The sequence below is a fragment of the Gobio gobio genome (genome assembly GCF_949357685.1).
Source record: "Gobio gobio genome assembly, chromosome: 10".
Classification (NCBI taxonomy): Eukaryota; Metazoa; Chordata; class Actinopteri; order Cypriniformes; family Gobionidae; genus Gobio; species Gobio gobio.
This window is the reverse complement of record NC_137116.1, coordinates 12,616,424-12,643,923: the sequence shown is the minus strand read 5'-3', so window position 1 is coordinate 12,643,923 and position 27,500 is coordinate 12,616,424. Positions and strand designations below refer to the sequence as shown.

The window sequence follows — 27,500 nt, the reverse complement described above, 5'->3', positions numbered from 1 at the left end:
GGGGCAGGGGCAGTGTGTGTGTGTGTGTGTGTGTGATGGGTAGGTTTAGGGGCAGGGGCAGTGTGTGTGTGTGTGTGTGTGTGTGTGTGTGTGTGTGATGGGTAGGTTTAGGGGCAGGGGCAGTGTGTGTGTGTGTGTGTGTGTGTGTGTGTGTGTGTGTGTGTGTGTGTGATGGGTAGGTTTAGGGGCAGGGGCAGTGTGTGTGTGTGTGTGTGTGTGTGTGTGTGTGTGTGTGTGTGATGGGTAGGTTTAGGGGCAGGGGCAGTGTGTGTGTGTGTGTGTGTGTGTGTGTGTGTGTGTGTGTGTGTGTGTGTGTGTGATGGGTAGGTTTAGGGGCAGGGGCAGTGTGTGTGTGTGTGTGTGTGATGGGTAGGTTTAGGGGCAGGGGCAGTGTGTGTGTGTGTGTGTGTGTGTGTGTGTGTGTGTGTGTGTGTGTGTGTGTGTGTGTGTGTGTGTGTGTGTGTGTGTGTGTGTGTGTGTGTGTGTGTGTGATGGGTAGGTTTAGGGGCAGGGGCAGTGTAGGGGGATAGAATATACGGTATAAAAACCATTACGCCTATGGAAAGTCCCCATAAAACATGAAAACCCAACATGAGTGTGTGTGTGTGTGTGTGTGTGTGTGTGTGTGTGTGTGTGTGTGTGTGTGTGTGTGTGTGTGTGTGTGTGTGTGTGTGTGTGTGTGAGTGTGTGTGAGTGTGGGCATGTTTTTGTGAAATATCAGGACACAAATGTGTATAATGACATGGGTATTACAAAAAGAGGGTGAAATATGAGGACGTTCCCCATGTCCTCACTTTTCAAAATGCTTATAAATCACACAGAATGAGTTTTTTTCACAGAAAGTGAACTGCACAGTCTTCTGTGAGGGTTAGGTTTAGGGGCAGGGGCAGTGTGTGTGTGTGTGTGTGTGTGTGTGTGTGTGTGTGTGTGTGTGTGTGTGTGATGGGTAGGTAGGTTTAGGGGCAGTGTAAGGGGATAGAAAATACGGTTTGTACAGTATAAAAACCATTACGCCTATGGAATGTCCTCACATTTCACAAAAACAAACATGAGTGTGTGTGTGTGTTTGTTTGTGTGTGTGTGTGTGTACACCTTTACAAGTTCGATTAAACCATCAAAATATGAGGAAAATATTTTATATTATGAGGGAAGATCAAAACATTAAACTTGGTTAAGATATTTATCTGACAAAATTATTTGGCCAAAAAAGGAAAACAGTTACAGGTTTTAATATACAAAAAATGGATTAAAAAACAAAAAGCTAACAGCAAAAAGCATACATTATTAATATTTCATTGGTTCTTGTATGTGTTCATAATGTCTTTGTATGACAGCAATATTAAATAATGAAATAAAATAATTATTTTCAATAATTTTGGATAAAGGGTGAAGATGTCAATTTTCCTAGGCTGGACATCACTTTTATCCAATACTATATATGCATGTGTATATATATACACCGATAAGGCATAACATTATGACCACCTTCCTAATATTGTGCTGGTCCCCCTTTTGCTGCCCTGCTCAACCCTGACCCGTCGAGGCATGGACTCCACTAGACCCCTGAAGGTGTGCTGTGGTATCTGGCACCAAGATGTTAGCAGCAGATCCTTTAAGTACTGTAAGTTGTGAGGTGTGGCCTCCATGGATCGGACTTGTTTGTTCAGCTCATCCCACAGATGCTCGATTGGATTGAGATCTGGGGAATTTGGAGGCCGAGTCAACGCCTCAAACTCATTGTGTTCCACAATTTGGCCTTTGTTAAACTCGCTCACCTGTCATTAAGTTATGCCTGATCGGCAGTGTTGGGGAAAGTTACTTTGAAAAGTAATGCATTACAATATTGCGTTACTCCCTTAAAAAGTAACTAATTGAGTTACTTAGTTACTTTTTAAGAAAAGTAATGCGTTACGTTACTTTTTCTCACCTGGGCTGGGCTTGCTTTTTAGTTTTGTTTTTTAATAGCAAAAAAAAGTCATTTTTTGTGCAAATGTAAAGACCTCTTCATACCAAAATTGAAATAATAGGCCTCAGGCTGAGGTAAAAATGTGCTGCCATTCTGGATAATGGAAGAATAGGACGCAGGAGAAAAACGTTTTACCAATAAAAACAAAAAATCTAGTAATTTTTGCTCATGGCTTAACTGAATCATCAAAGGTCAGCAGCACGACATTGGTCAATAAAGGTAGATTAAATGCATAAAAATATTTGTTATATTTAACATTTATATATTTGAGGTTTGAGTCCTCTGATTTTGCATTTGACTGATTTTATTCATTTTGAGGAGTACAGAATCTTTATTGTGCGAGTTAGTCTAGAACTACAATAACCATCATGTTTACACACAACGCCTTTCCACTTATTTTTCTCAACATGGGGGCAGGAGAGCTGTCAGTCAAATAAATGTGAAAAAGTAACTTGCGTTACTTTTTTGAAAAAGTAACTCAGATATTTTGTTGTAAATTTGAAAAGTAATGCGTTACTTTACTAGTTACTTGAAAAAGTAATATTATTACGTAACTCAAGTTACTTGTAATGCGTTACCCCCAACACTGCTGATCGGTGTATGTAAATATATACACACACACACTGTATATGTGTATGTGCTGACGTACCCGGCTGAAGTAGCTGACGGCTCTGCTGTGGTCCAGGCGAGGAGTGAGTACAGTCAGCAGATCATTGAGCAGCAGCGGCTTATAGTCCAAATAAAACTGCAGAGATTTATAATACAGCTCCACATTCGCCACCTTTATGAACAGAAGAAAAAAATACACAACAATAAAGATCACAGACATAACAGAAACTCATCTAGAGTTTCAGAAGAGATCTCAATGTCTCAAACTGCAGTCAGCTCAAAGCAAGCCTCGAACATTTCTCATCCAATGCACAATCATTCTGTAACTCCAGACTCTTTCTGCACAACAACTGTTGACTCGTTTGACTTTAATAAAACATAACTGAGAACTCCAGTAAGCCATGACAGACCAACATTTGATCAAAGTGTGTGTTTGTGCATTTACACACACATTTATGCATTTGACAGACAGTTTTATCCGACGTGACTGTATTCAATATACACAATTTTTACTTTCCCTGGAAATCGCACCCAGGATTATTTAATGCGCGTCACCTTGCTGATGAGCTCTTTGAAGGAAGCGTCTCTCCAGGCGTCTGTGGGGTGTGTCATCATCGTCAGGATGGCGTTGTCAAACTCCTCGTATTTATCGTACAGGAGCACAAGCTCCGCCCACAGATGGGCCTGTTCAGCCGCTCGTAACACCTGACCAATCACAAGACAGCAAATCATAAACACAACTGACCTACTGTACACAAAGCATGACTATCCATCACAGTTCATTGTCACTAATCATTTCAAATATTGAATATATTACAAAATATGTATTAGGATATATTTAGTATATATAAATATAACTATATTCAATATAATTATAATAAAATATGATCTAAAATAAAAAAATATATTTTAGAAGAAAAATAAATAAATATAATAAGTATATTCTATATAATTATAATAAAATATGATCTAAAATATAAATAAATATTTTGTAATATATATAAATTGAATAAGTATATTCTATATAATTATATTAGTATAAGATCTAAAATATAAATACATATTTTAAAATATATATAAATGTAATAAGTATATTTAAAATATAATATATCTAAAATCTAAAAATATATTTCATGAATATATATATATATATATATATTTTTTTTTTTTTTTACTTTATATATAATTATATATAATAAAATATAAAAAATATAAAATATGCATATAAAAAATAAAAAAAAACTAATATCTTCTGAAGGATCATGTGACACTGAAGACTGTAATGATGTATGAAAATTCAGCTTCGCATGACAATAATAAATTAAATTTTAAAATATATTATAACAGAAAACAGCTGTTTTAAACTGTAATAATATTTCACAATTTGTACTGTATTTTTGATCAAATAAATGCAGCCTTGGTGAGCAGAAGAGACTCTTTCTAAAACATTAACATCTTACTGACTCCAATCTTTTGAACAGTAGTGTAGATATAATAAACAATTAGTTACAACAAAAAGGAAATCCAAAAGAAAATACAAAAATGTGCTGACATGATGTGTGATGTTCCTGCAGTGCTAAGGTTGAGGCTTGCATTTTGAAAATATTGCTTTGAAAGTTTATGCATTATGGTGCGTTCACACCAGATGCGAATGAAGCGTTAAGCGTGAGTGATTTACATGTTAAGTCAATGCAAAGACGTGAATAGACATTCTGAGGCGCGAATTGAGCGCTTGATGCGTGAATCGCACGAATTGCACAAGTTGAAAAATCTGAATTTTGGCGGATATTCACGCTGCGTTAACCAATCAGGAGCTTGCTCTAGTAGTGACAACAATGAGGACAAAATTAAATGTGGATACCTGGAGCTGTACGATACATCTTCATACTTTATAGAAACAGGAATAAAAGGATCTTGCTTGGAAGAAAGTGAGTGAGGAGGTCAGACAGTCTGGTGAGTTGTAAAAAGCGCTCTTTACTCAATTTGAGCTATATATAGATAGGGCAGGGGTGTCCAAACTTTTTTTTAAAGGGGGCCAGATTCGATGTTGTGGACATACCTGGGGGCCGGTCCCTTTTCTATTATATATATATTAGGGATGCAACAATACAGTTAGTCCACGGTTCAATACATACCTCGGTTTTTAACCACGGTTTTCGGTTCGGTTCGATTCGGATGGCTTGTCAAATCAGTTTTTTGCTATTTTATTTTAAGCGACAGGAACAGCAAGAGGTTAAGGAGAAAAAATACTGTTTTTTAATTTCTTTATTTTCTTTCTTTATTTTACTTAAAATAATTGAAAAACCTTACTTAAACTTAAAACTTTACTTAAAAAACCCTTGTACACATTCCTAGTGTATTGTATAATATAAAATAAATGTATATAAAGATTTGCACTGGCAGCTCAGAGCTGTACAGCAGCATTTAAGTATGAGATTGAATGAATAAATGAAAAATTAAAACTACATAGACGTCACTATAAAATATACACTGAATCTTATTTAAGCTACTGTATTAAAGTTTTTCAGTCAAGAGCAGTGAGTGATTTTCTCATTGTCTTTTGTTGTTGTATTAACATTTAAGGGAAAGTTCACTCAAAAATGAAAATTCTGTCATCAAGAAATGAATATAGGTTTGGAACAATATTAGAGTGAGTAAATAATGACATAATTTTAGAGGTGAACTGTCCCTTTAAGGATCGCGTGTTCACGTGTTCAACTGTCCCTTTAAGGAGGACAGCTGCGCTGTTGTCAGTTTAAGACCTCTACACTTCTAATCTAGACATGCACGCCGATTTAAACGCATGCAAATAATGAACTTTCGCGATTATGAATAACTATAGTGTTCCGTGAGTATAACTCCACCACTAACGTGTGATGTGAATGTATTTCGCATGGTTCAGTATATTGGGATGGAGTCAAATTATAGAATTTGTAGAAAAATAGTTAATTAAATGCAAAACCGAAAAACCGCAATTCACAAGCACGTATTGAACCGTGAAGGCCGTACCGAACGGTTCAATATTATATTGAGAATTGTGGCATCCCTAATATATATATATATATATATATATATATATATATATATATATATATATATATATATATATATATATATATATATATATATATATATATATATATATAAATGACACGTTTTGTTTCTTGGAAACATGATAGATTTGCCAAAAGCTTGAGCTGACAGTAGAGTAGCTTGAGATAGGACACAGGAAATGTATAGATATCTAACAATATCTGTAAAACTTTCATCAACCAAAAGTTTTAATGGGTGAAATTTACATATTTTTTCTTGATTCCTGGGGGAAAAAATTAAAATGAATTGAGTTTTTGCTTGAAACAAACTAAATTATTTGCCAAAGGATTAGAAAAAGTATCTTGTTTCTATTTGGGACAGAAACAAGATTCCAAACAGAAACAGTATTTTTCTTACCCCATTGGCAGATATATTTGCTTATTTTAACCAAAAACTCACTACAATTTCATTTTATTTTCCTGAAAACAAGAAAAAATATCTAATGTCATTTAACTTATCTTGATTTAAGAATTTTTAGATATATTTATACTACAAACCAGACAAAAATATTAAATAACAGCATTTTTTACAGTGGACACATGGCAAAAAGTAAAATGGCTTTAAGGTATTTAGTATATAAAAATATAAATAAAAATGCAGTTTTTGAAAGAAAATTGTCTGCAATTTGGCCTTTATTGCTCATTTAATACATGTCTACATTACATATTAAATAAAATGAGATATTAACCTACATTTCTGACAAATGACCACGGTTACAGGTTTGTTCAGAGCTCTTGAGTTACCCAGAGCACAAGTAGCGATGTTTTGTTCCGCTTTTGGCGCTGTTTCCCTGGCCTAAAGTCTAGAACTGCCACCTTGCGTTGACATCGTAAAACTGCACGATTTGTAAATGATCCGTGGCGGGCCACATATACTATATTTTAATAGAGAAGCTGCGGGCCAGTTTGAAATTCATCCGCGGGCCGGACTTTGGACACCCCTGACATAGGGTGATTTCAGGCTGGACACTTTTAGCCATTGAGATGACATTGGTGTGTCCCAATCACCCTGAATTCACCCTATTGAGACTACTAGCTAGCTAAAGCCGGTAAATTGAGCTTATTCGCCGTATTTTAAAACAATCCATGTCAGCCATTTCACAACGAGACGAGCCACTGGCAGAAGCCCCTCCCTCTCAAAATGTTCAAGCGTCCAATTACACGCGAAAAGCACAATTTATTCGCTTCATTCGCGTCTGTGTGAACGCACAGTTAGGCAGACGCCTTTATCCAAAGTGACTTCAAGGTTTACATTTGCTCAGTTCATGCATTCCCTGGGAGTCGAATCTGCTCTATCATTTGAGCTACAGGACGCCACACTTTGAGAAAGGCATCAGAGAGAAGAGAACGTACCTTGGGGATGTTGACTCGAGACCAGAAGAGCTCCAGATGTTCTCTCATCCTCTGGGGTTTGTATTTGGAGTAGAGGATGGCCAGCTCAGTGAACATGCCCATGTGAGCGCGCTCCAGCCCTAGCGCCGCCTCCAACAGCACGATCAGCTCCTCGAAATACCCACGATCCTGAGTCAGAGAGAGAAGACATCTAAAACCTGCACCGATGTCTTCCAGACGGACTGAGATGATGATGATGATGATGAAGGTTGTTCACCTGATAGTAGTTAATGAGTTCCTCCAGTTCATCAGCATGAGTGACGATGTGAAGGCCGGAGATCTGCGCTAACCGGAACTCCTCTCCATCCACACACGCAAAACACACCTAACACCAACATTACACATAACTCAGAACAATGACTGGACGCTACAGGAAACTGTTTAACCTCTTAAAAAATATATATGCATCACTTTAGCATTTGTTTTACACAAAGAAACTTATTTACACTAAATCACTCTGGGACCATTTCCACCTGGATTTGGCCGACCCAAATTGAAAAGCTTCCCATACTCACACACAGTGTCTCTAAATACACAATACTGGTGTCATTTTACAGGAAACCCTCTGAAGTTACATTACCACTGCTAAAAGTGATAAACATGCAAGTATATGTTGTCTGAGCTGTAATGAATCCCCACAAAAGAGGAGCTTTTTGAATTGTTGAAAGTGTGTAACTCAGGCCCTGTGTGCTCTAGCACCCTGCGGACAGTTTTGGCTGTTTCCACTAGATGGCAGCAAACACTGGAAAAATAATTTTGTGTCACTGGGATATTGCCGTTATACCACTGTATATGGGGAGACTTGTATATTGGAGAGATTTGGATATGCGGAAATTACTTAAAAAAAGGTAATATTTCTCCCTTCAGATCCATTTGAATAAATCTTGCATACAGCATGATACACACAAAATGCTGTTTCCACTAGATGGCAGCAAACACTGGAAACAATAATTTTGTGACACTGGGATATTGCCGTTATACCACTGTATATGGGGAGACTTGTATATTGGAGAGATTTGGATAGGCAGAACTTACATAAAAAAGGTAATATTTCTCCCTTCAGATCCATTTGAATAAATCTTGCATACAGCATGATACACACAAAATTATTTGGCTGTTCCCACTAGATGGCAGAAAACACTGGAACAAATAATTTTGTGTGTATCATGTTGTATGCAAGATTATTCAAATGGATCTGAAGGGAGAAATATTACCTTTTTTTATATGTCATTTCCACCTATGTCTCCTCACATACAGTGTAGTGTTGTCTAAAGTACTGACCGCTGTTGAGCGGAATCATAAACACCTCTGAATGGCCACTGTGCTCATGCGCTCATCAAATATGTCTGTGATTGGCTACAATGATCAGCGCTTCAAAAACATGCAAATATACATTAGTAGCTATGTTTCCATCCAAAGTTGCGAATGTAAATTATGCGCAAAAATGCAATATCACATAAAACATTTGCGAATAAAGCACCGTTTCCATCCAGCGAGTCGAAGAGAACATAATCGTCACTTCCTGATAAACTACCGCTAAAAAATAACTAAGAAACATAGGAGAAGCAACCATATATAATCATTTTCGTATATAATAAATGATTTGCATCTCAGAGAAACGCGTGCGTCTCAATAAACTTGTCATGCTTTCAGTGTTTGGGAACGCAGTCGTGTAAGACAGGAGTGAAATATACCGAGCATCTTTGACAACAGTCTTCTGAATGACCAAAACAGCATTTCAGATGCTGTGCAAACAAGATTTTTCCGCAGGTTAGTACAGTTATGCTGTTACATCGCGAAAGTCACATGATTTTTTTTATGCGCATCAAGAAATTTATTCGATAATGCATTTCCATTGAAGTTTATGCGCATGTTTTCGTATCGGAGAAAAAATGTAAAATGTAAAACGCATTTGTAGAATTTATGCGTTTCCATTCAGCATTTTTTGATGCGATATCCCAAAATACGCATAAAAATAGGTGGATGGAAACATAGCTTATGACACTTTCACAGAGCGCTTACACAGATACACACAGAGGGCCCTATTTTAACGATCTGAAACGCAAGTGTCAAAGCGCGAAGCGCAAGTAACTTTGTGGGCGGGTCTCGGCGCTGTTGCTATTTTCCCGGCGGGATAAATGGCTCTTGCGCCCGGCGCAAATCTAAAATGGGTTGGTCTGAAGTAGCTTCATTATTCATAGGTGTGGTTTGGGCGTAACGTGAATAAACCAATCAGAGCGTCATCCAACATTCCCTTTAAAAGCAGGTGCGCAAGTTCCATTATGGATTGCTATTATTATGGCGTATTTACCAGGCGCACGCCAGGAGCGGTTCACAGCCGAGGAGACTGATGTGCTTGTAAGAGCAGTGAAAGACAGAGAAGTGAAGTTGTAATGTTGTACATTATGGTAAAGGAGATTTCACAGTCTTTTTTTTTTTCAGTCTTTCAGTTTTTTCAATTTTTCAGTCGATTTTTTTTCCTGGTTCTTGACGGACAAACCAATTTGTCAGATGTCCTTATATACATATATGTCTTGCCACTATTGGGCAAACAGGTCTTATCCTTAATTATTACAATTAGCCTGAATCATTTGTAAGCTAGATTTATGCCTATTTTTTCACATCTTCGTGGCACACCACAATGATTTCCGTCATCTCATGTGTTAATATTTTTTTAGTGTAACAATTTATGATTTGCAAAAATAACTGTTGCATCTGTGTAGGTTACATGAGCAAAGTGTATGCGCGTTGTGCACGCTATACATTATGGTCAAGCATGCGCCCTTAAAATAGCATAATGAACAACGCGCAACGCGCCACTGACTTTAGACTAGGTTTTTTCTGGTCAGTGGCGCAATTGTTTAATGGAACAGCAAAATAGCACCAGGGATTGTTTGCGCCGGAACAAGCCTCCTTTTTTGCGCTGAACCGCCCAGGGAGCGCAAGTGCATTCACTAGTTTAGCGACGTGCTTCTGTGGAGGGAAAAGCGCGCTTTGCGCGGGTGCAAAATAGGAATGACACATGCGTCGGTGTACAAAGTCAATTGCGCTGGGTGCAAGATAGGGCCCAGAGCGTTTGAATGCAGGCGCCTATCAGCCTCCTATCAGCCGCTGGTCGACGCCTGCTTGTGCTTTCAGATGCTCCCGCTTTCAAAACACTTTCAAACGCTCCCGTGCGTTGATCATTGTAGCCAATCACAGACACATCCGATGGGCACGTGACCACAATGGCCAGTCAGAGGTGTTTATGATTCCAGCTCAACAGCGCTCAAAGCGTCACATTTTTTTAATTTAGGACTTGGTATCGCGGCCGGTACTTTTGACAACACTAATACAGTGTTATAAATGTAATATTCCCAGTGTCACAAAAAAAAACTTTTTTCCCAGTGTTTGCTGACATATGCTGGAAACAGACCAAACTGTCTGCAGGGTGCTAGAGCACACAGGGCCTGAGTTACACACTGTCAAAAATGAATTTCATTATCATTTATCACCAATTATCATTGTTGGTATTATCATAATTGTTACATGCGGTAATATATGGTGTGTATTTAAGGAATGTTGTGGTTTTGTTTTTTGGGGGGATTTCCCCTTTTTTTCTTTTTAATGTTTTTTCTCATATGAATATATATTAAATTGTAATTGAATGTTTGGATAATGTCAATAATTAAGGAAGCACTACCTTTGTTTTTCTTTGTTTTTTGTTTTTCCTGTTTAATTGTAACCGGGGTGGGTTTAAATAAGTTGACTTCTACCCACTTCTTTTCGAGCAACAGTTGGAATTGTGATGTTAAAGTATGATGAATTTAACTAGTTGTACAGACTAATCAAAATGCTTCTTTATTGCCTTTGTTATGTGTCTTTATATATTGCTTGAAATAAAATAAATTCATTCATTCATTCAATTTATAACCAAAAAAATCTAAAAGCTCCTCTTTTTTGGGGGGGTTTATCACAGCTCAGACAACATATACTTACATGTTTATCACTTTTAGCGTTGTTTTATGAAACTTCAAAGGTTTTCCTGTAAAATGACACTAAAATTGTGTATTTAGAGACACTGTATGTGGGTATGGGAAGCTTTTCATTTTGGGTAGGCCAATCCAGGCGGATTCTGGATAATCTTGAATCAGAATAACAATCTCTTCTCTGATGACGAGGGCGGGGCCACCTGTCACTCACATCAGATCCACCAATAGCAAACCACAATCATCCAATCAATCATCCAATCAATTCCCCACAGACAAAATCAAGCCCCGCCCTACATTTGTTCTTGTTTGTGAAGCGCTTCACTCGGATATACGGCACAATAGGGAAGAAAAAACGAGTGTAATGTTGCTAATCTCACCTCTTTCCAGGTGCGCGTGCAGCTGGCCTTGCGTGCGCTGTCGACGGCCGCCTGAAACTCTCCGAGGTGAACGAGCGTGGACGCCAGACGAGCGAAATTAGACACGTTATTAAAGAGCAGACGGGCGGCTTCAAACATGCACTCTTCATAACACCTCTCGCCAACCTACGGAGAGAAACATGTTACTGTACACACTGATGATAACACGACGGAGCTCAAAGCACACGCTCTGCTACTGTAATCATATGAGCACAATAATGTTGACTTATAAGAAATAATAGATATGGTTTGCATTAGGGATGCACCGAAAATTAAGTCAAAGGGTTCAAAGGGAAAATAGGCCAAATATGATTACTTCATTTTAATGAAGTCATTCTAAATAATCATTTTACAGATATTCATTATTAAATAAAAATGATAAATTATATTTAATACAGAACATCTGTAAAATTATTATTTAAAATGACTATATACATTAGGGCTGGGTATTGACACACATTTCACAATTCAATTTTATATTGATTATTTTGGATATATCAAGGAAAACAAATCTCTTAACTAATAGTGTAAACTATGGGAGTCAGTTGTAGCCTACTATAATAATGAAGGTAAAAATGAACTGATTTGTAAACAAACACTTAAATTACACTCAATGATGTTTTTATGATAATAAAGTTATCATATTAATTACATAATCATATTTCTACTTCAAATCGTTTTTTTTCTTCATATAAACATTTAAATGGCTGTCATAAAAACATGCCAGATTTATTCAAACATGCATTAAATATTGAAGAACATTAAAAATTATAATGAATATGTAATCTGGAGCATATATTTATAAAAAATGCTCCTCTCTCGAGTTAATTTTTCAAGGTGACTTGTGAGTTTATGGACACTTGATATGGTTTTTCTGAGATAAATGTGACGTTACATGACACATTGTTAACAAGCTGTTTTACTGACGCCTTTCTGCGGATTTCGGTAAGTTGTACGTTATCTTTTAACACACTTTCAGATGCTCATTCATGTTAATTTCGCGCTGTAACTGGTGTTAAGGCGGAAGAGAAGATCAGTTCATATGACTTCTCATGAGCTGAGCCAGAGCGATCTCACGCCCCAGCGCCAAAAAGCTATTTATGTTTTTGAATTTCGTGATAAAATGGACGTAATTTGAAATCTGAGACTTTGTTTCATATCAATAGCAACAAAGCGCAAAGATGACTAAGATTTATTGGCTGGGAGGCGCTACAATGTTCATTCATCTGAAAACAGGACAGACTAATGGATTCTTGGGATTTAAGAATTGATATCGGTTCATAAAAATGAGAATCGTTTAAATTCGAGAGATCCATATTTTTTACCCAGTCCTAATATATATATATTATTATATTTATATATAATATAATATATATTTATTTATATTTCATATTTAATAATGATATATTAAGTTGTTTGAAGATATACTATGTGTATGTATATATATACACACACACACACACTGTAATATTACCATATTATTAATTATTAATATTAATATTGTTATTTGTTCAGGTATTATTACTTTAAACAATGTACTGTATAAGGACATGCTAAACAAAACAAATACAATGTATTTAATACATGCATACAAACACACACATATACTTTAATATATTATGATTTCATTCATATGATAAAATATAATCATAATATCATTGAATGTAAATCTATTTAAAATTACCACAGAATTGTGTTTTTTTTTTATAAAAAAATATTCATATATATATATGAGATTCTAAATGAGAAACAGGATCATGTTCAAATATTTTTATAGGCTAGTTACTCTAAATAAAACCTAATTCTCGGTTTCAAGAGCGTTTATTTTGGTGCATCACTAGTTATCATGTGTAAAGCTGTGTACCTGCTGTATGTGAGCATTGTTGGGGCCGTTGATGAAGTCCTCCAGCTCAGTGAGACGGTTTGTTTTAGCCAGAGCGAAGATGAGCTCCGTCTCCACGTAAGCCTCTCTGGCTTTCTTCCTCGCCATCTGAAGAAACTTCACCAGATCCTCCCAGTTACCTATTAAAACAGACATATTATATTGCATTATATTATATTATATATAAAAAAAATTATTCTGTGAATTAATGAGAATATATATCATAAAATACCTGATTTTCCGTGCCATTTAAAAGAGAGTTTGATGTACTGTTACAAACAATAACATTTACAATTCAAAACATACACCCTAGTCATGCAAAACTACATGTGGACTGTTTTTAGTTTAAGAAAACCTGACTAACATTATAAGTGGACTGAAAGGAAAATATAAAATGCAGCAAAAGTGTAGAAAATTGCACATTTAATAAATCAGCGCCAGTATAATATGACCTTGTTTTAAAGCCATGTATAAACAAACATCAGATCGGTTTACAGAATATTATGGAAGTTTTCCAGCAATCAAAGCCTCTACACATCAGCCTAAAGTCACCATAAAATCACAATGAAAAACTATTTATTTATGGATTACTACAGTATTTATTATTAGTGATGCACCGATCATGATTTTACATAGACGATTCCGATACCGATTTCCGTTTTTTTTTTTTTTTTTTTACACAATTAAAGAATGAAAGTATACATGAACAAGATGTTTATTTGGTATTTAACAGGCTAAATTGGCTTTTGGCTAATGAAAACAAGTCCGCAATCTGAAATTAACGGGAAATTTAAATGGAAATGAAAAGGCTGAAAGGTGAAATTAAAGGCAACAACTGCATATTCTGCAATCCAAACAAAGATTAAACTTCAATCAGCATTTGTTTTTAAATTCAGTGTAAAGAAAAAAAGTCTTTACCAGTGAAATTAAATAAAACCAAAGTATATAATTGTTCCAAAATGTTAAATCAAATAATGTTTAGTGCAACGAAAAAAACTAAGATGCAACAGCAGGTGCTTTTTAAATCAAATTAAGTCAATGTAATTTTAAGGTAAAATAAAAATGATCATCCTATAGACCAGTGTTTCCCAACCGGGTGCCGTGTGACGAGAGCAGGGGTGCCGTGTAAAAGTCCTTCAAATATATTTATATATTTCTTTTCAAACTTTTCAAATAATTCTCTCTTTGTAAACTTTGTTCAATGCATGCGAGTGCTGCCGTATGTTCGAATATGACCAATCATTTTCGCCGTCATCACCCGGGTGTAGAGCCAGAAGACGCGAATGAGAAATTGCGCGCTGTGAGAAAAAGTGTCTCTGTGCACTCATCCGAGAGCGCGCACACATCTCACAGCGCACAAATATTGAGTTCTCTTTCAAGTCTTGCTCTTGAACGGACAAACTCACACAAAAAGTATGTCAACATGTTCATCTTGATGAGTATTCTAGCAGACATAGTCTGTATATGTTACTTAATATGTATAAACTTAATATAGTCGAGAAAGACGACACATATCCGAGCATTAGGTCTTAAAGGGGCAGTAGCCTTTACTGCTGTCTGTTTAATGTCAAACAACAAAAGACAAGGACACCACTCACTGCTCTTGATTGAATAGCTTTTGTTAGTTTAATAGGATTAATCTTTCATTTATACAGTCAAATATGCAATGTTATTTTACATTTGATCAATTTCTGGACCTGAAAACTAATGTTAGACGTACCTGAAAAACCTGAAAAGCATAGTTTATTTTATTAGTATCTTTGCTCAATAGTATTTATTTGTGCCGTTGCTTGTATTTAAATTATTTGTTCTTATTATTTTACTTATTTTTATTTGACAGCAGTCCTTTTTTCCTTGAACATAGCAAATACTGAACCGTAACGAAACCGTGAACCTAAAACCGTGACACAAACCGAACCATGAGCAATCTGTACCGTTACAGCCCTAGTGTAACGTATGCGAGGGGGTGCCACGAAATGGAGAACATTTTCAAAGGGTTCCATGACCGAAAAAAGGTTGGGAAACACTGCTATAGGCTACAGAACTGATAGTATTTTGTTTCAAAAGTGCATGCATGTTCTTCTTTACAAAAATAAATATTTCGGCTTTGTCACAAGTTAGTCTGTTTCGTTCTCATCCGATCCAACATGTCCAAGCTGAGCTGAACAAACGCTCACTATCTGCACGTGCAGGCGGAGACGTAAGCTTGCGCAACTTCAGCTCGCGCAGGAAAGCGGCTCTTCATTCCCTTCAGCGTATCTCGTCTCTTCCCTCAGTTCTCCAGTGTCCGTTTGTAACACACAAGTGACATGTTCGCGAATGATTGCAATATAGGCGTATGTGCACGCGGGCGCATGCACTTCCGGATAAATCGGCAGAAAAATACAAAGAAAACCAGCCGGTTGCCGATCGCGCGCTAGAAGCAATCGGTCAACCGGTCAACCGGTGCATCCCTATTTATTATAAATGATTTATCTGTGCAATATTCGTTTGTTAAATTCATGTTGGTGGTAATCTTTCACTCACATGAGATCCACCAATAGAAAACCACAACCATCCAATCAATTCTCCACAGACAAAATCAAGCCCCGCCCTACATTTGTTCTTGTTTGTGAAGCACTTCACTCGGATATACGGCACAATAGTGAAGAACAGATGAGTGTAACTTCATGCTGTGATGTGGTTTTAGGACAGATGTGTACCTTGAATGCAATGTAAGTCGCTTTGGATAAAAGCGTCTGCCAAATGCATAAATGTAAATGTAAATGTAGATCATCTCTCACCGTTTTTGCTGGCGGCGTCCACCACCTCCATGTACGCGGCCGGCTCTCCTGCTTTGATGTAAGAGTCGATGGCCTCTTTGACCAGCCCTCTCTGAAGCTGAGCCTGAGCCAGCTGACTCCACACCGAGCCCTCGCCGCAGCGCTCCGCAAACTCATACGCCCGGTCCAGATTCCCAATGTGCTCGATCAGGACCTGCGCGGGACACCAGGCGGGACATCAGTCCAGACGCTTGTGTGTCGTGATCGTGTGATTGTGTATGTGTGTACCTGTATCGCTGAGGTGTTGACGTCAAACTTCTTGAAGATGGAGAACGCCTCTTCATACAGCTCGTTGCTGATGGCGATGTTAGCGATGTCAGGAGCGTCGTAATTGTCCAGACGGTTGATGTACTCCATGACCCGCGTACGGTCCGCTTTTATAGCCGTCAGTATCAGCAGGTTCTGCAGGTTTCTGATGCATAAAACACATTTACTGTCAACATTCATATATTCAACATTCAAGTATACTTTGCATAATCAATATCAGCAAACAAATCATTCCCATTATAATAATATAATATCATATAATATAATATAACTATTATTATATAATATAATATAATATGATTAATATAATATAATATATAATATAATTAATATAATATGATATAATATAATGTAATATAATATAATTATATTATATTATGTTATATTATATTATATAATATATGATTAATATAATTAATATAATAAATATAACATAATTAATATAATATAATATAATATAATATAACATAATATAATATAATTAATATAATTAATATAATATAATTAATATAATATAATATAATATAATAATAATATAATATCATATAATATAATATAACTATTATTATATAATATAATATATAATATAATTAATATAATATGATATAATATAATTAATATAATATAATATAATATAATATAATATAATATAATATAATATAATTAATATAATATAATATAATATAATATAATATAATTAATATAATATAATATAATATAATATAATATAATATAATATAATATAATATAATATAATATAATATAAAATAAAATAATATAATAAATATAATATAATTAATATAATTAATATAATATAATATCATTAATATAATATAATGTAATATAATATAATTATATTATATTATGTTATATTATATTATATAATATATGACTAATATAATTAATATAATAAATATAATATAATTAATATAATATAATATAATATAATATAATTAATATAATTAATATAATATAATATAATATAATATAATATAATATAATATAATATAATATAATATAATATAATATACGGTAATATAACTATTATTATATAATATAATATAATATAATATAATATAATGTAATGTAATGTAATGTAATATAATTAATATAATGTAATGTAATTTAATATAATATAATATAATATAATATAATATAATATAATATAATATAATATAATATAATATAATATAATATAATATAATATAATATAATAATTACTTTAGATTTTTGCTATGTATTTTATTCATTATATATTTAATTTTGAGCATTACTTAATGTTCAGCTTGTCTCCAGTATACTATGAGTGAAAGATCAAGCGGTGTGACACACAGTCACATTAGTCACTTCCTGTGTGGACTGACCTGTGTTCACTAAATATGGAGTTCTCCACAACGATCTTCTCCAGAAGCTCGATGAGCTCATTGGGCAGATCGGCCGTCATAAACGCCTTCACCGTCACGGACACTTCCTCAGGATCCTGCGTCTCGGGCAGAGCGGTCTGAACCACCTGTGCACACAATCCTCAGCATCAGTACGGGAAATATCCCACACTGGAGATGTGTGAGCGGGACTCTTGCCTGATCGATCAGTGGCCGTCTGTAGGGGTTCGTCTCCTGCAAAACCCCAGCCCAGAGATCGGGATCCTTCCGCCGCACCAGGTACCGCGACTCACTTTTAAACAAGGAGTTTTCATTGCACACCTACAGGAGAGTTGCGATTATAAAGGGCTTTTATCTACTAGGGCTGGGTATTGACACAAATTTCACAATTCGATTCGATTTTGATTCACAAAGCTTTCGATTCGATTCGATTCAATTCAATATCGATTACTTTAGATATATATCAGGTATAATCCATGGAAAATTTTCTCAAGGAAAACAAATCTCTGAACTATGTTGTAAACTATGGGAGTCAGTTGTACTACATTAGCCTACTAATAGTGTAGGTAAAAAAATGAACGGATTTGTATACAAACACTTAAATTACACTAAATTATGTTTTTAATAAAATAATAATATAGTTATAATATTAATAGTGCTGTCAAAAGATTAATCGCGATTAATCGCATCCAAAAAAAAGTTTGTGTTTACATAATATATGTGTGTGTACTCTGTTAATTATTATTTATATATAAATACACACACAAGCATGTATATATTTAAGAAAAAAATATTATTTTTATATATAAAACATTTATATTTATATATATTATAGATGATATAAATGTATATACATGCAAATATTTCTTAAATATATACATGAATGTGTGTGTATTTATATATAAATAATAATTAACAGAGTACACACACATATATTATGTAAACACAAACTTTTATTTTGGATGCGATTAATCGCGATTAATCTTTTGACAGCCCTAAATATTAACTTTACAATTATATAATCATATTTCTACTCCGATTCGTTTTTTGAAATATAAACATTTGGCTGTCATAAACTTGCCAGATTTATTCATAGGCTACATGTATTAAATTGAAGAACATTAAAAATGACAATGAATATGTAATGTGGTGCATATAATTATCAAAATGCTCCTATCTAGAGTTATTTTTTCTAGCTGATTAAAGCTTACTAATGAGTTTATGGACACTGGATATGGTTTTTCTGGAAAATGTGACATTACATGACATTATTTACTTATTAGCCATTTTACTGACGTCTTTCTGCGGTTGAAACTTGAGCTATTCCATGTGACATGAATGATACGGATTTCAGTAAGTTATCTTTTAACACACTTTCAGATGCTTATTCATGTTTACTTTGCGCTGTAACTATTAAGGCGGAAGAGAAGATCAGTTCATGTGCCGGTTCTCTTGAGCTGAGTTGCGGCAGAGTGATCTCACGCCACAGCGCCAAAGCGGTATTTATGCTTTTGAATTTCGTAAAAAAATAGACGTAATTTGAAATCTGAGACTTTGTTTTATATCAATAGTAATAAAGCACAAAGATTATAGCGATTTATTGGATGGGAGGCGCTACAATGTTTATTTCATTCATTAACTGAAAACAGGATGACTAATCGATTCTTGGGATTTAAAGGGTTAGTTCACCCAAAAATGAAAATTCTGTCATTAATGACTGACCTTCATGTCGTTCGACACCCGTCAGACCTCCGTTCATCTTCAGAACACAAATGAAGATATTTTAGTTGAAATCTGATGGCTCTGAAAGGCCTCCATTGGCTCAATGCACGGTACACTCTCAAGACCCTTAAAAGGCACTAAAGACGTCGTTACAAAGTCCATCTCACTACAGCGGCTCTACAATAACTTTATGGAGTGACGAGAATAGTTTTTGTGCGCAAAAAAACCCTAAATAACGACTTACATAGTGATGACGATTTCAAAACACGGCATCATGAAGCTTCGAAGCGTTATGAATCAGTGAGTCGAATCATGATTCGGATCGCGTGTCAAACCACCAAACTGCTGAAATTTGCCGATTCAAACTGCTGATTCGACTCACTGATTCATAACGCTTCGAAGCTTCATGATGCCGTGTTTTGAAATCGTCATCACTATATAAGTCGTTATTTAGGGTTTTTTTGCGCACAAAAACTATTCTCGCCGATTCATAAAGTTATTGTAGAACCACTGTAGTGAGATGGACTTTGTAACGACGTCTTTAGTAACTTTTAAGGGTCTTGAGAGTGAACCGTGCCATTGAGCCAATGGAGGCCTTTTAGAGCATCAGATTTACACTAAAATATCTTCATTTGTGTCTGAAGATGAACGGAGATCTGACGGGTGTCGAACGACATGAGGGTGAGTAATTAATGACAGAATTTTCATTTTTGGGTGAACTAACCCTTTAAGAATCGATATTGTTTTGTAAAAGTGAGAATCAATTCAAATCGAAAAATCTGTATTTTTTTACCCAGCCCTATTATCTACGCAAACAACACTAGTGTCCTGCAGGATGGATGTGAACCTGTATGAGCTCCAGGTCACACTGTCCTCTCTCATAGGCCACGAACGCCAGGTGTGGGTCTCTCTTCTCGCAGTAGCGGCCCACGCTGGAGCTGTCGTAGTGCAGGTTCTCTCGCAGGAAGCGCTCAGGGCCGTTGTTGCTGTCTATGTAGATCTTGGCCAAGGCATTGTGGGTAGCAGGTTCTTCACAGCCGTCCTGAACACGAGACTCCAGCCAGGACAGGAGCAGCTTCAGTCTGGAGACATCCAGGACAGAGACACTCATCTGTCAGTCTGTGTGTGTTAGGACTGGGTATTACAGATTAAAAAAAACAAATGTCTTTCTGATGATTTATGATATGTATTTGCTCTGAAATAAGACTAACTCTTAAAACTGTGATTTATTTGGTAATATAAATACAGTGATATATAAATGTTTTCATTTTTAGATGTAGTAGATTAATTTTATATTAATATATACATTTCTATATTTTAGATATAGTATAAGCATTTTATATTAATATATAATTGTTTATATTTTACATATAGTAGATTGATTTTACATTAATAATATTTTTTATATTTTACATATAGTACAAGCATTTTATATTAATATATAATTTAATTTGTATTTTAGATATAGTACAAGCATTTTATATTAATATTTTTATTTTTTACATATAGTAGATTCATTTTACATTAATAATATTTTTTTTATATTTTAGATGTAGTACAAGCATTTTATATTAATATATACATTTCTATATTTTAGATGTAGTAGATTAATTTATATTAATATATACATTTCTATATTTTAGATGTAGTAGATTAATTTATATTAATATATAATTTTTTATATTTTACATATAGTAGATTCATTTCACATTAATAATATTTTTAATATTTTACATATAGTACAAGCATTTTATATTAATATAATAAAAATTTTATTTTATATGTAGTAGAAGCATTTTATATTAATATATAATTTAATTTGTATTTTAGATATAGTACAAGCATTTTATATTAATATTTTTATTTTTTACATATAGTAGATTAATTTTACATTAATAATATTTGAGATGTAGTACAAACATTTTATATTAATATATACATTTCTATATTTTAGATGTAGTAGATTAATTTTATATTAATATATACATTTTTATTTTAGATATAGTACAAGCGTTTTATATTAATATAATTGTTTATATTTTACATATAGTAGATTCATTTGACATTAATTTTTTTAATATTTTACATATAGTACAATCATTTTATATTAATATTTTTATTTTTTACATATAGTAGATTCATTTTACATTAATAATATTTTTAATATTTTAGATGTAGGACAAGCATTTTATATCAATATATAATTTAATTTGTATTTTAGACATGGTACAAGCATTTAATATTAATATTTTTATTTTCTACATATAGTAGATTCATTTTACATTAATAATATATTTAATATTTCAGATGTAGTAGAAGCATTTTATATTAATATATAATTTAATTTGTATTTAAGATGTAGTACAAGTATTTTATATTAATATATTTATTTTTATATTTTATATATAGTAGATTCATTTTACATTAATAATATTTTCAATATTTTAGATGTAGTACAAGCATTTTATATTAATGTATCATTTAATTTGTATTTTAGATATAGTACAAGCATTTTATATTAATTTATTTTTGTATATTTTAGTCATAGTACATTTATTTTATATTAACAAATAGATTTTTATATTCAGATATAGTAGATTCATATTAGATTAATATAAATTTATTATATTTTACACATTAATTTTATATTAATATATACATTTTAATATACAGTAGATACAATTTTTATTAATATATACATTTATTATTTTAGATATAGTACATTCATTTTATATTAATATATACATTTTTATATACAGCAGATACGATTTTTATTAATATATACATTTATTATTTTAGATATAATACATTAATTTTATATTAATATATATATTTTTCATATTTTAAATATAGTCGATTCATTTTATATTAAAATATAATTACATTTTTATTCTACATATAGTAGAAGCTTTTTATATTAATACATTTTTATATTAGATATAGTATATTCATACTAGATTAATATTTTTTTACATATAGTACATTCATTTTATATTAATATACACTTTTATATATAGTAGATTTTTTTTATTAATATATACATTTTTATATTATTAATATAGTCAATTAATTTTAAAATATACACAATTTTATGTTTTAGAAATAGCTGATTAATTTCATATTATATATTTTCATATTTTAGATATAGTAGATTAATTTTATATTAATATTATATTTTATACATTTTATATAGTAGATTCAGAATATCTAATGCAAGAAATACAGTATAGATATGTATATATATATATATATATAGCTTAAAAATAACGAAGGGATGTTTTAATTTGTGATTTGTGATTGAATATGTATGATACATTGAATAGTTACAATATATGAAATGTTATTTTATTGGTAATATACAATTTTCAATTGATCTAAATACTAAATGTAAACACTGTTTAACTACTGATAATTCCAAATTATATACACATATATATAATATAAATGATAAATTATGAATGCATCTAATGATTTTAAAGTAAAACTGCTCTAAAAATGTTTTGTTTCCATGTGAAAATGCATGTTTTAATGGTGAGAAGAGGAAGGACCGGTTTCTTTTTTCCACTTCCTCCACCAGCTGGTCGGTGCTGAAATCTCCCCGTACGGCCAGGATCAGACTCTTAATGGTTTCCTCAGAGCAGTCGACGTCCAGCAATCCTCCCACCACCACTGGGAGCCGGCTGGGGTTCACCTGCACACACCAAACCTCAGGTAAAGCTCAGATCCGTCACGTGTGTGTGTGGTCGTGGCGCTCAGGACTTCGGCTGTACCTTCTGTACGTAGATCTCGATGTATTTCTGCAGGCTGTTGCGGTACAGGTACAGAACCAGATCGTGGACGAAGTCGAAGCGGTCGCACACGATGATGAGAGGAAGCTGATCTGTGAGCTTGGCTTCCTGTGCAACGACACGACAGAAAACACTTCAAAACCTGCGTACAAATACAAATCAGCATCTGATGCATCTCTAGCTCATCTCCATGCCTTTGTGTGCTTTACTGGCATTTACTACATTTCCACTGGAAATCCTCTGATTATAATGAAGAAAGTGCAGACATTATGGAAGATTCATTTTGCAGTCATTTTCATTGATAACTGAACTGAGATGACATCTTTTTAGGAATTATTAAGGGATCGCACTCTGTGCAGATTCTGCCACGCCAAACCATACACACGCCTGCTTTTACATTAAATTACTTGAAACTATTTCATGGACTTACAGAAAAAATCTATTTATACTTTTACTTTTGCGGGAGAAGGTAACGTATAGTGGGAGAGGGACAGAATCCAGTGGGAGAGGGACAGAATCCAGTGGGAGAGGGACAGAATCCAGGGGGAGAGGGACAGAATCCAGTGGGAGAGGGACAGAATCCAGGGGGAGAGGGACAGAATCCAGTGGGAGCGGGACAGAATCCAGTGGGAGAGGGACAGAATCCAGGGGGAGAGGGACAGAATCCAGGGGGAGCGGGACAGAATCCAGTGGGAGAGGGACAGAATCCAGGGGGAGCCGGACAGAATCCAGTGGGAGCGGGACAGAATCCAGTGGGAGAGGGACAGAATCCAGTGGGAGCGGGACAGAATCCAGGGGGAGAGGGACAGAATCCAGTGGGAGCGGGACAGAATCCAGTGGGAGAGGGACAGAATCCAGCGGGAGCCGGACAGAATCCAGTGGGAGAGGGACAGAATCCAGTGGGAGCGGGACAGAATCCAGTGGGAGAGGGACAGAATCCAGGGGGAGAGGGACAGAATCCAGGGGGAGAGGGACAGAATCCAGTGGGAGCGGGACAGAATCCAGTGGGAGAGGGACAGAATCCAGGGAGAGAGGGACAGAATCCAGTGGGAGCGGGAGAGAATCCAGGGGGAGCGGGAGAGAATCCAGTGGGAGAGGGACAGAATCCAGTGGGAGAGGGACAGAATCCAGTGGGAGAGGGACAGAATCCAGTGGGAGCGGGACAGAATCCAGTGGGAGAGGGACAGAATCCAGTGGGAGCGGGACAGAATCCAGGGGGAGAGGGACAGAATCCAGTGGGAGCGGGACAGAATCCAGTGGGAGAGGGACAGAATCCAGCGGGAGCCGGACAGAATCCAGTGGGAGAGGGACAGAATCCAGTGGGAGCGGGACAGAATCCAGTGGGAGAGGGACAGAATCCAGGGGGAGAGGGACAGAATCCAGGGGGAGAGGGACAGAATCCAGTGGGAGCGGGACAGAATCCAGGGGGAGAGGGACAGAATCCAGTGGGAGCGGGACAGAATCCAGTGGGAGAGGGACAGAATCCAGCGGGAGCCGGACAGAATCCAGTGGGAGAGGGACAGAATCCAGTGGGAGCGGGACAGAATCCAGGGGGAGAGGGACAGAATCCAGTGGGAGAGGGACAGAATCGAGGGGGAGAGGGACTGAATCGAGGGGGAGAGGGACAGAATCCAGTGGGAGAGGGACAGAATCCAGTGGGAGCGGGACAGAATCCAGTGGGAGAGGGACAGAATCCAGTGGGAGCGGGACAGAATCCAGGGGGAGAGGGACAGAATCCAGTGGGAGAGGGACAGAATCCAGTGGGAGCGGGACAGAATCCAGTGGGAGAGGGACAGAATCCAGGGAGAGAGGGACAGAATCCAGTGGGAGCGGGAGAGAATCCAGGGGGAGCGGGAGAGAATCCAGTGGGAGAGGGACAGAATCCAGCGGGAGCCGGACAGAATCCAGTGGGAGAGGGACAGAATCGAGGGGGAGAGGGACTGAATCGAGGGGGAGAGGGACAGAATCCAGCGGGAGCCGGACAGAATCCAGTGGGAGCGGGACAGAATCCAGTGGGAGAGGGACAGAATCCAGTGGGAGCGGGACAGAATCCAGTGGGAGCGGGACAGAATCCAGTGGGAGAGGGACAGAATCCAGGGAGAGAGGGACAGAATCCAGTGGGAGAGGGACAGAATCCAGCGGGAGCCGGACAGAATCCAGTGGGAGAGGGACAGAATCCAGTGGGAGCGGGACAGAATCCAGGGGGAGAGGGACAGAATCCAGTGGGAGAGGGACAGAATCGAGGGGGAGAGGGACTGAATCGAGGGGGAGAGGGACAGAATCCAGTGGGAGAGGGACAGAATCCAGTGGGAGCGGGACAGAATCCAGTGGGAGAGGGACAGAATCCAGTGGGAGCGGGACAGAATCCAGGGGGAGAGGGACAGAATCCAGTGGGAGAGGGACAGAATCCAGTGGGAGCGGGACAGAATCCAGTGGGAGAGGGACAGAATCCAGGGAGAGAGGGACAGAATCCAGTGGGAGCGGGAGAGAATCCAGGGGGAGCGGGAGAGAATCCAGTGGGAGAGGGACAGAATCCAGCGGGAGCCGGACAGAATCCAGTGGGAGAGGGACAGAATCGAGGGGGAGAGGGACTGAATCGAGGGGGAGAGGGACAGAATCCAGCGGGAGCCGGACAGAATCCAGTGGGAGCGGGACAGAATCCAGTGGGAGAGGGACAGAATCCAGTGGGAGCGGGACAGAATCCAGTGGGAGCGGGACAGAATCCAGTGGGAGAGGGACAGAATCCAGGGAGAGAGGGACAGAATCCAGTGGGAGCGGGAGAGAATCCAGGGGGAGCGGGAGAGAATCCAGTGGGAGAGGGACAGAATCCAGCGGGAGCCGGACAGAATCCAGTGGGAGAGGGACAGAATCCAGCGGGAGCCGGACAGAATCCAGTGGGAGAGGGACAGAATCCAGCGGGAGCCGGACAGAATCCAGTGGGAGCGGGACAGAATCCAGTGGGAGAGGGACAGAATCCAGTGGGAGCGGGACAGAATCCAGTGGGAGCGGGACAGAATCCAGTGGGAGAGGGACAGAATCCAGGGAGAGAGGGACAGAATCCAGTGGGAGCGGGAGAGAATCCAGGGGGAGCGGGAGAGAATCCAGTGGGAGAGGGAGAGAATCCAGTGGGAGACGGACAGAATCCAGGGAGAGAGGGACAGAATCAAGGGGGAGAGGGAAAGAATCCAGTGGGAGAGAGGGACAGAATCCAGGGGGAGAGGGACAGAATCCAGTGGAAGAGGGACAGAATCCAGCGGGAGCCGGACAAAATCCATTGGGAGAGGGACAGAATCCAGGGAGAGAGGGACAGAATCCAGTGGGAGCGGGAGAGAATCCAGGGGGAGCGGGAGAGAATCCAGTGGGAGAGGGAGAGAATCCAGTGGGAGACGGACAGAATCCAGGGAGAGAGGGACTGAATCGAGGGGGAGAGGGAAAGAATCCAGTGGGAGAGAGGGACAGAATCCAGGGGGAGAGGGACAGAATCCAGTGGAAGAGGGACAGAATCCATTGGGAGAGGGACAGAATCCAGTGGAAGAGGGACAGAATCCAGCGGGAGCCGGACAAAATCCATTGGGAGAGGGACAGAATCCAGTGGGAGAGGGACAGAATCCAGCGGGAGCCGGACAGAATCCAGTGGGAGCCGGACAGAATCCAGTGGGAGAGGGACAGAATCCAGCGGGAGCCGGACAGAATCCAGTGGGAGAGGGACAGGGACAGAATCCAGCGGGAGCCGGACAGAATCCAGGGGGAGAGGGACAGAATCCAGTGGGAGAGGGACAGAATCCAGCGGGAGCCGGACAGAATCCAGCGGGAGCCGGACAGAATCCAGTGGGAGAGGGACAGAATCCAGCGGGAGCCGGACAGAATCCAGTGGGAGAGGGACAGGGACAGAATCCAGCGGGAGCCGGACAGAATCCAGTGGGAGAGGGACAGAATCCAGCGGGAGCCGGACAGAATCCAGTGGGAGAGGGACAAAATCCAGTGGGAGACGGACAGAATCCAGTGGGAGATGGACAGAATCCAGGGAGAGAGGGAGAGAATCCAGTGGGAGCGGGAGAGAATCCAGTGGGAGAGGGACAGAATCCAGTGGGAGAGGGAAAGAATCCAGGGAGAGAGGGACAGAATCCAGCGGGAGAGAGGGACAGAATCCAGCGGGAGAGAGGGACAGAATCCAGTGGGAACAGGACAGAA

The 27,500-nt window shown here is 37.3% G+C and overlaps 1 protein-coding gene across 1 annotated transcript in view; it reads right to left on the bottom strand.

Moving 5' to 3' along the window:
• cltcl1 (clathrin, heavy chain-like 1) overlaps positions 1 to 27,500 on the bottom strand; it is a 78,369-nt gene that overhangs the window by 13,823 nt on the left and 37,046 nt on the right. The window contains 13 exon segments of the mRNA XM_079828189.1: positions 2,616 to 2,747; positions 3,131 to 3,280; positions 7,021 to 7,188; positions 7,277 to 7,384; positions 11,408 to 11,572; positions 13,311 to 13,468; positions 16,112 to 16,304; positions 16,379 to 16,562; positions 17,782 to 17,927; positions 17,998 to 18,120; positions 20,369 to 20,603; positions 23,070 to 23,212; positions 23,292 to 23,417. Of these exon segments, the coding sequence (XP_079684315.1) occupies positions 2,616 to 2,747; positions 3,131 to 3,280; positions 7,021 to 7,188; positions 7,277 to 7,384; positions 11,408 to 11,572; positions 13,311 to 13,468; positions 16,112 to 16,304; positions 16,379 to 16,562; positions 17,782 to 17,927; positions 17,998 to 18,120; positions 20,369 to 20,603; positions 23,070 to 23,212; positions 23,292 to 23,417 (2,031 nt within the window).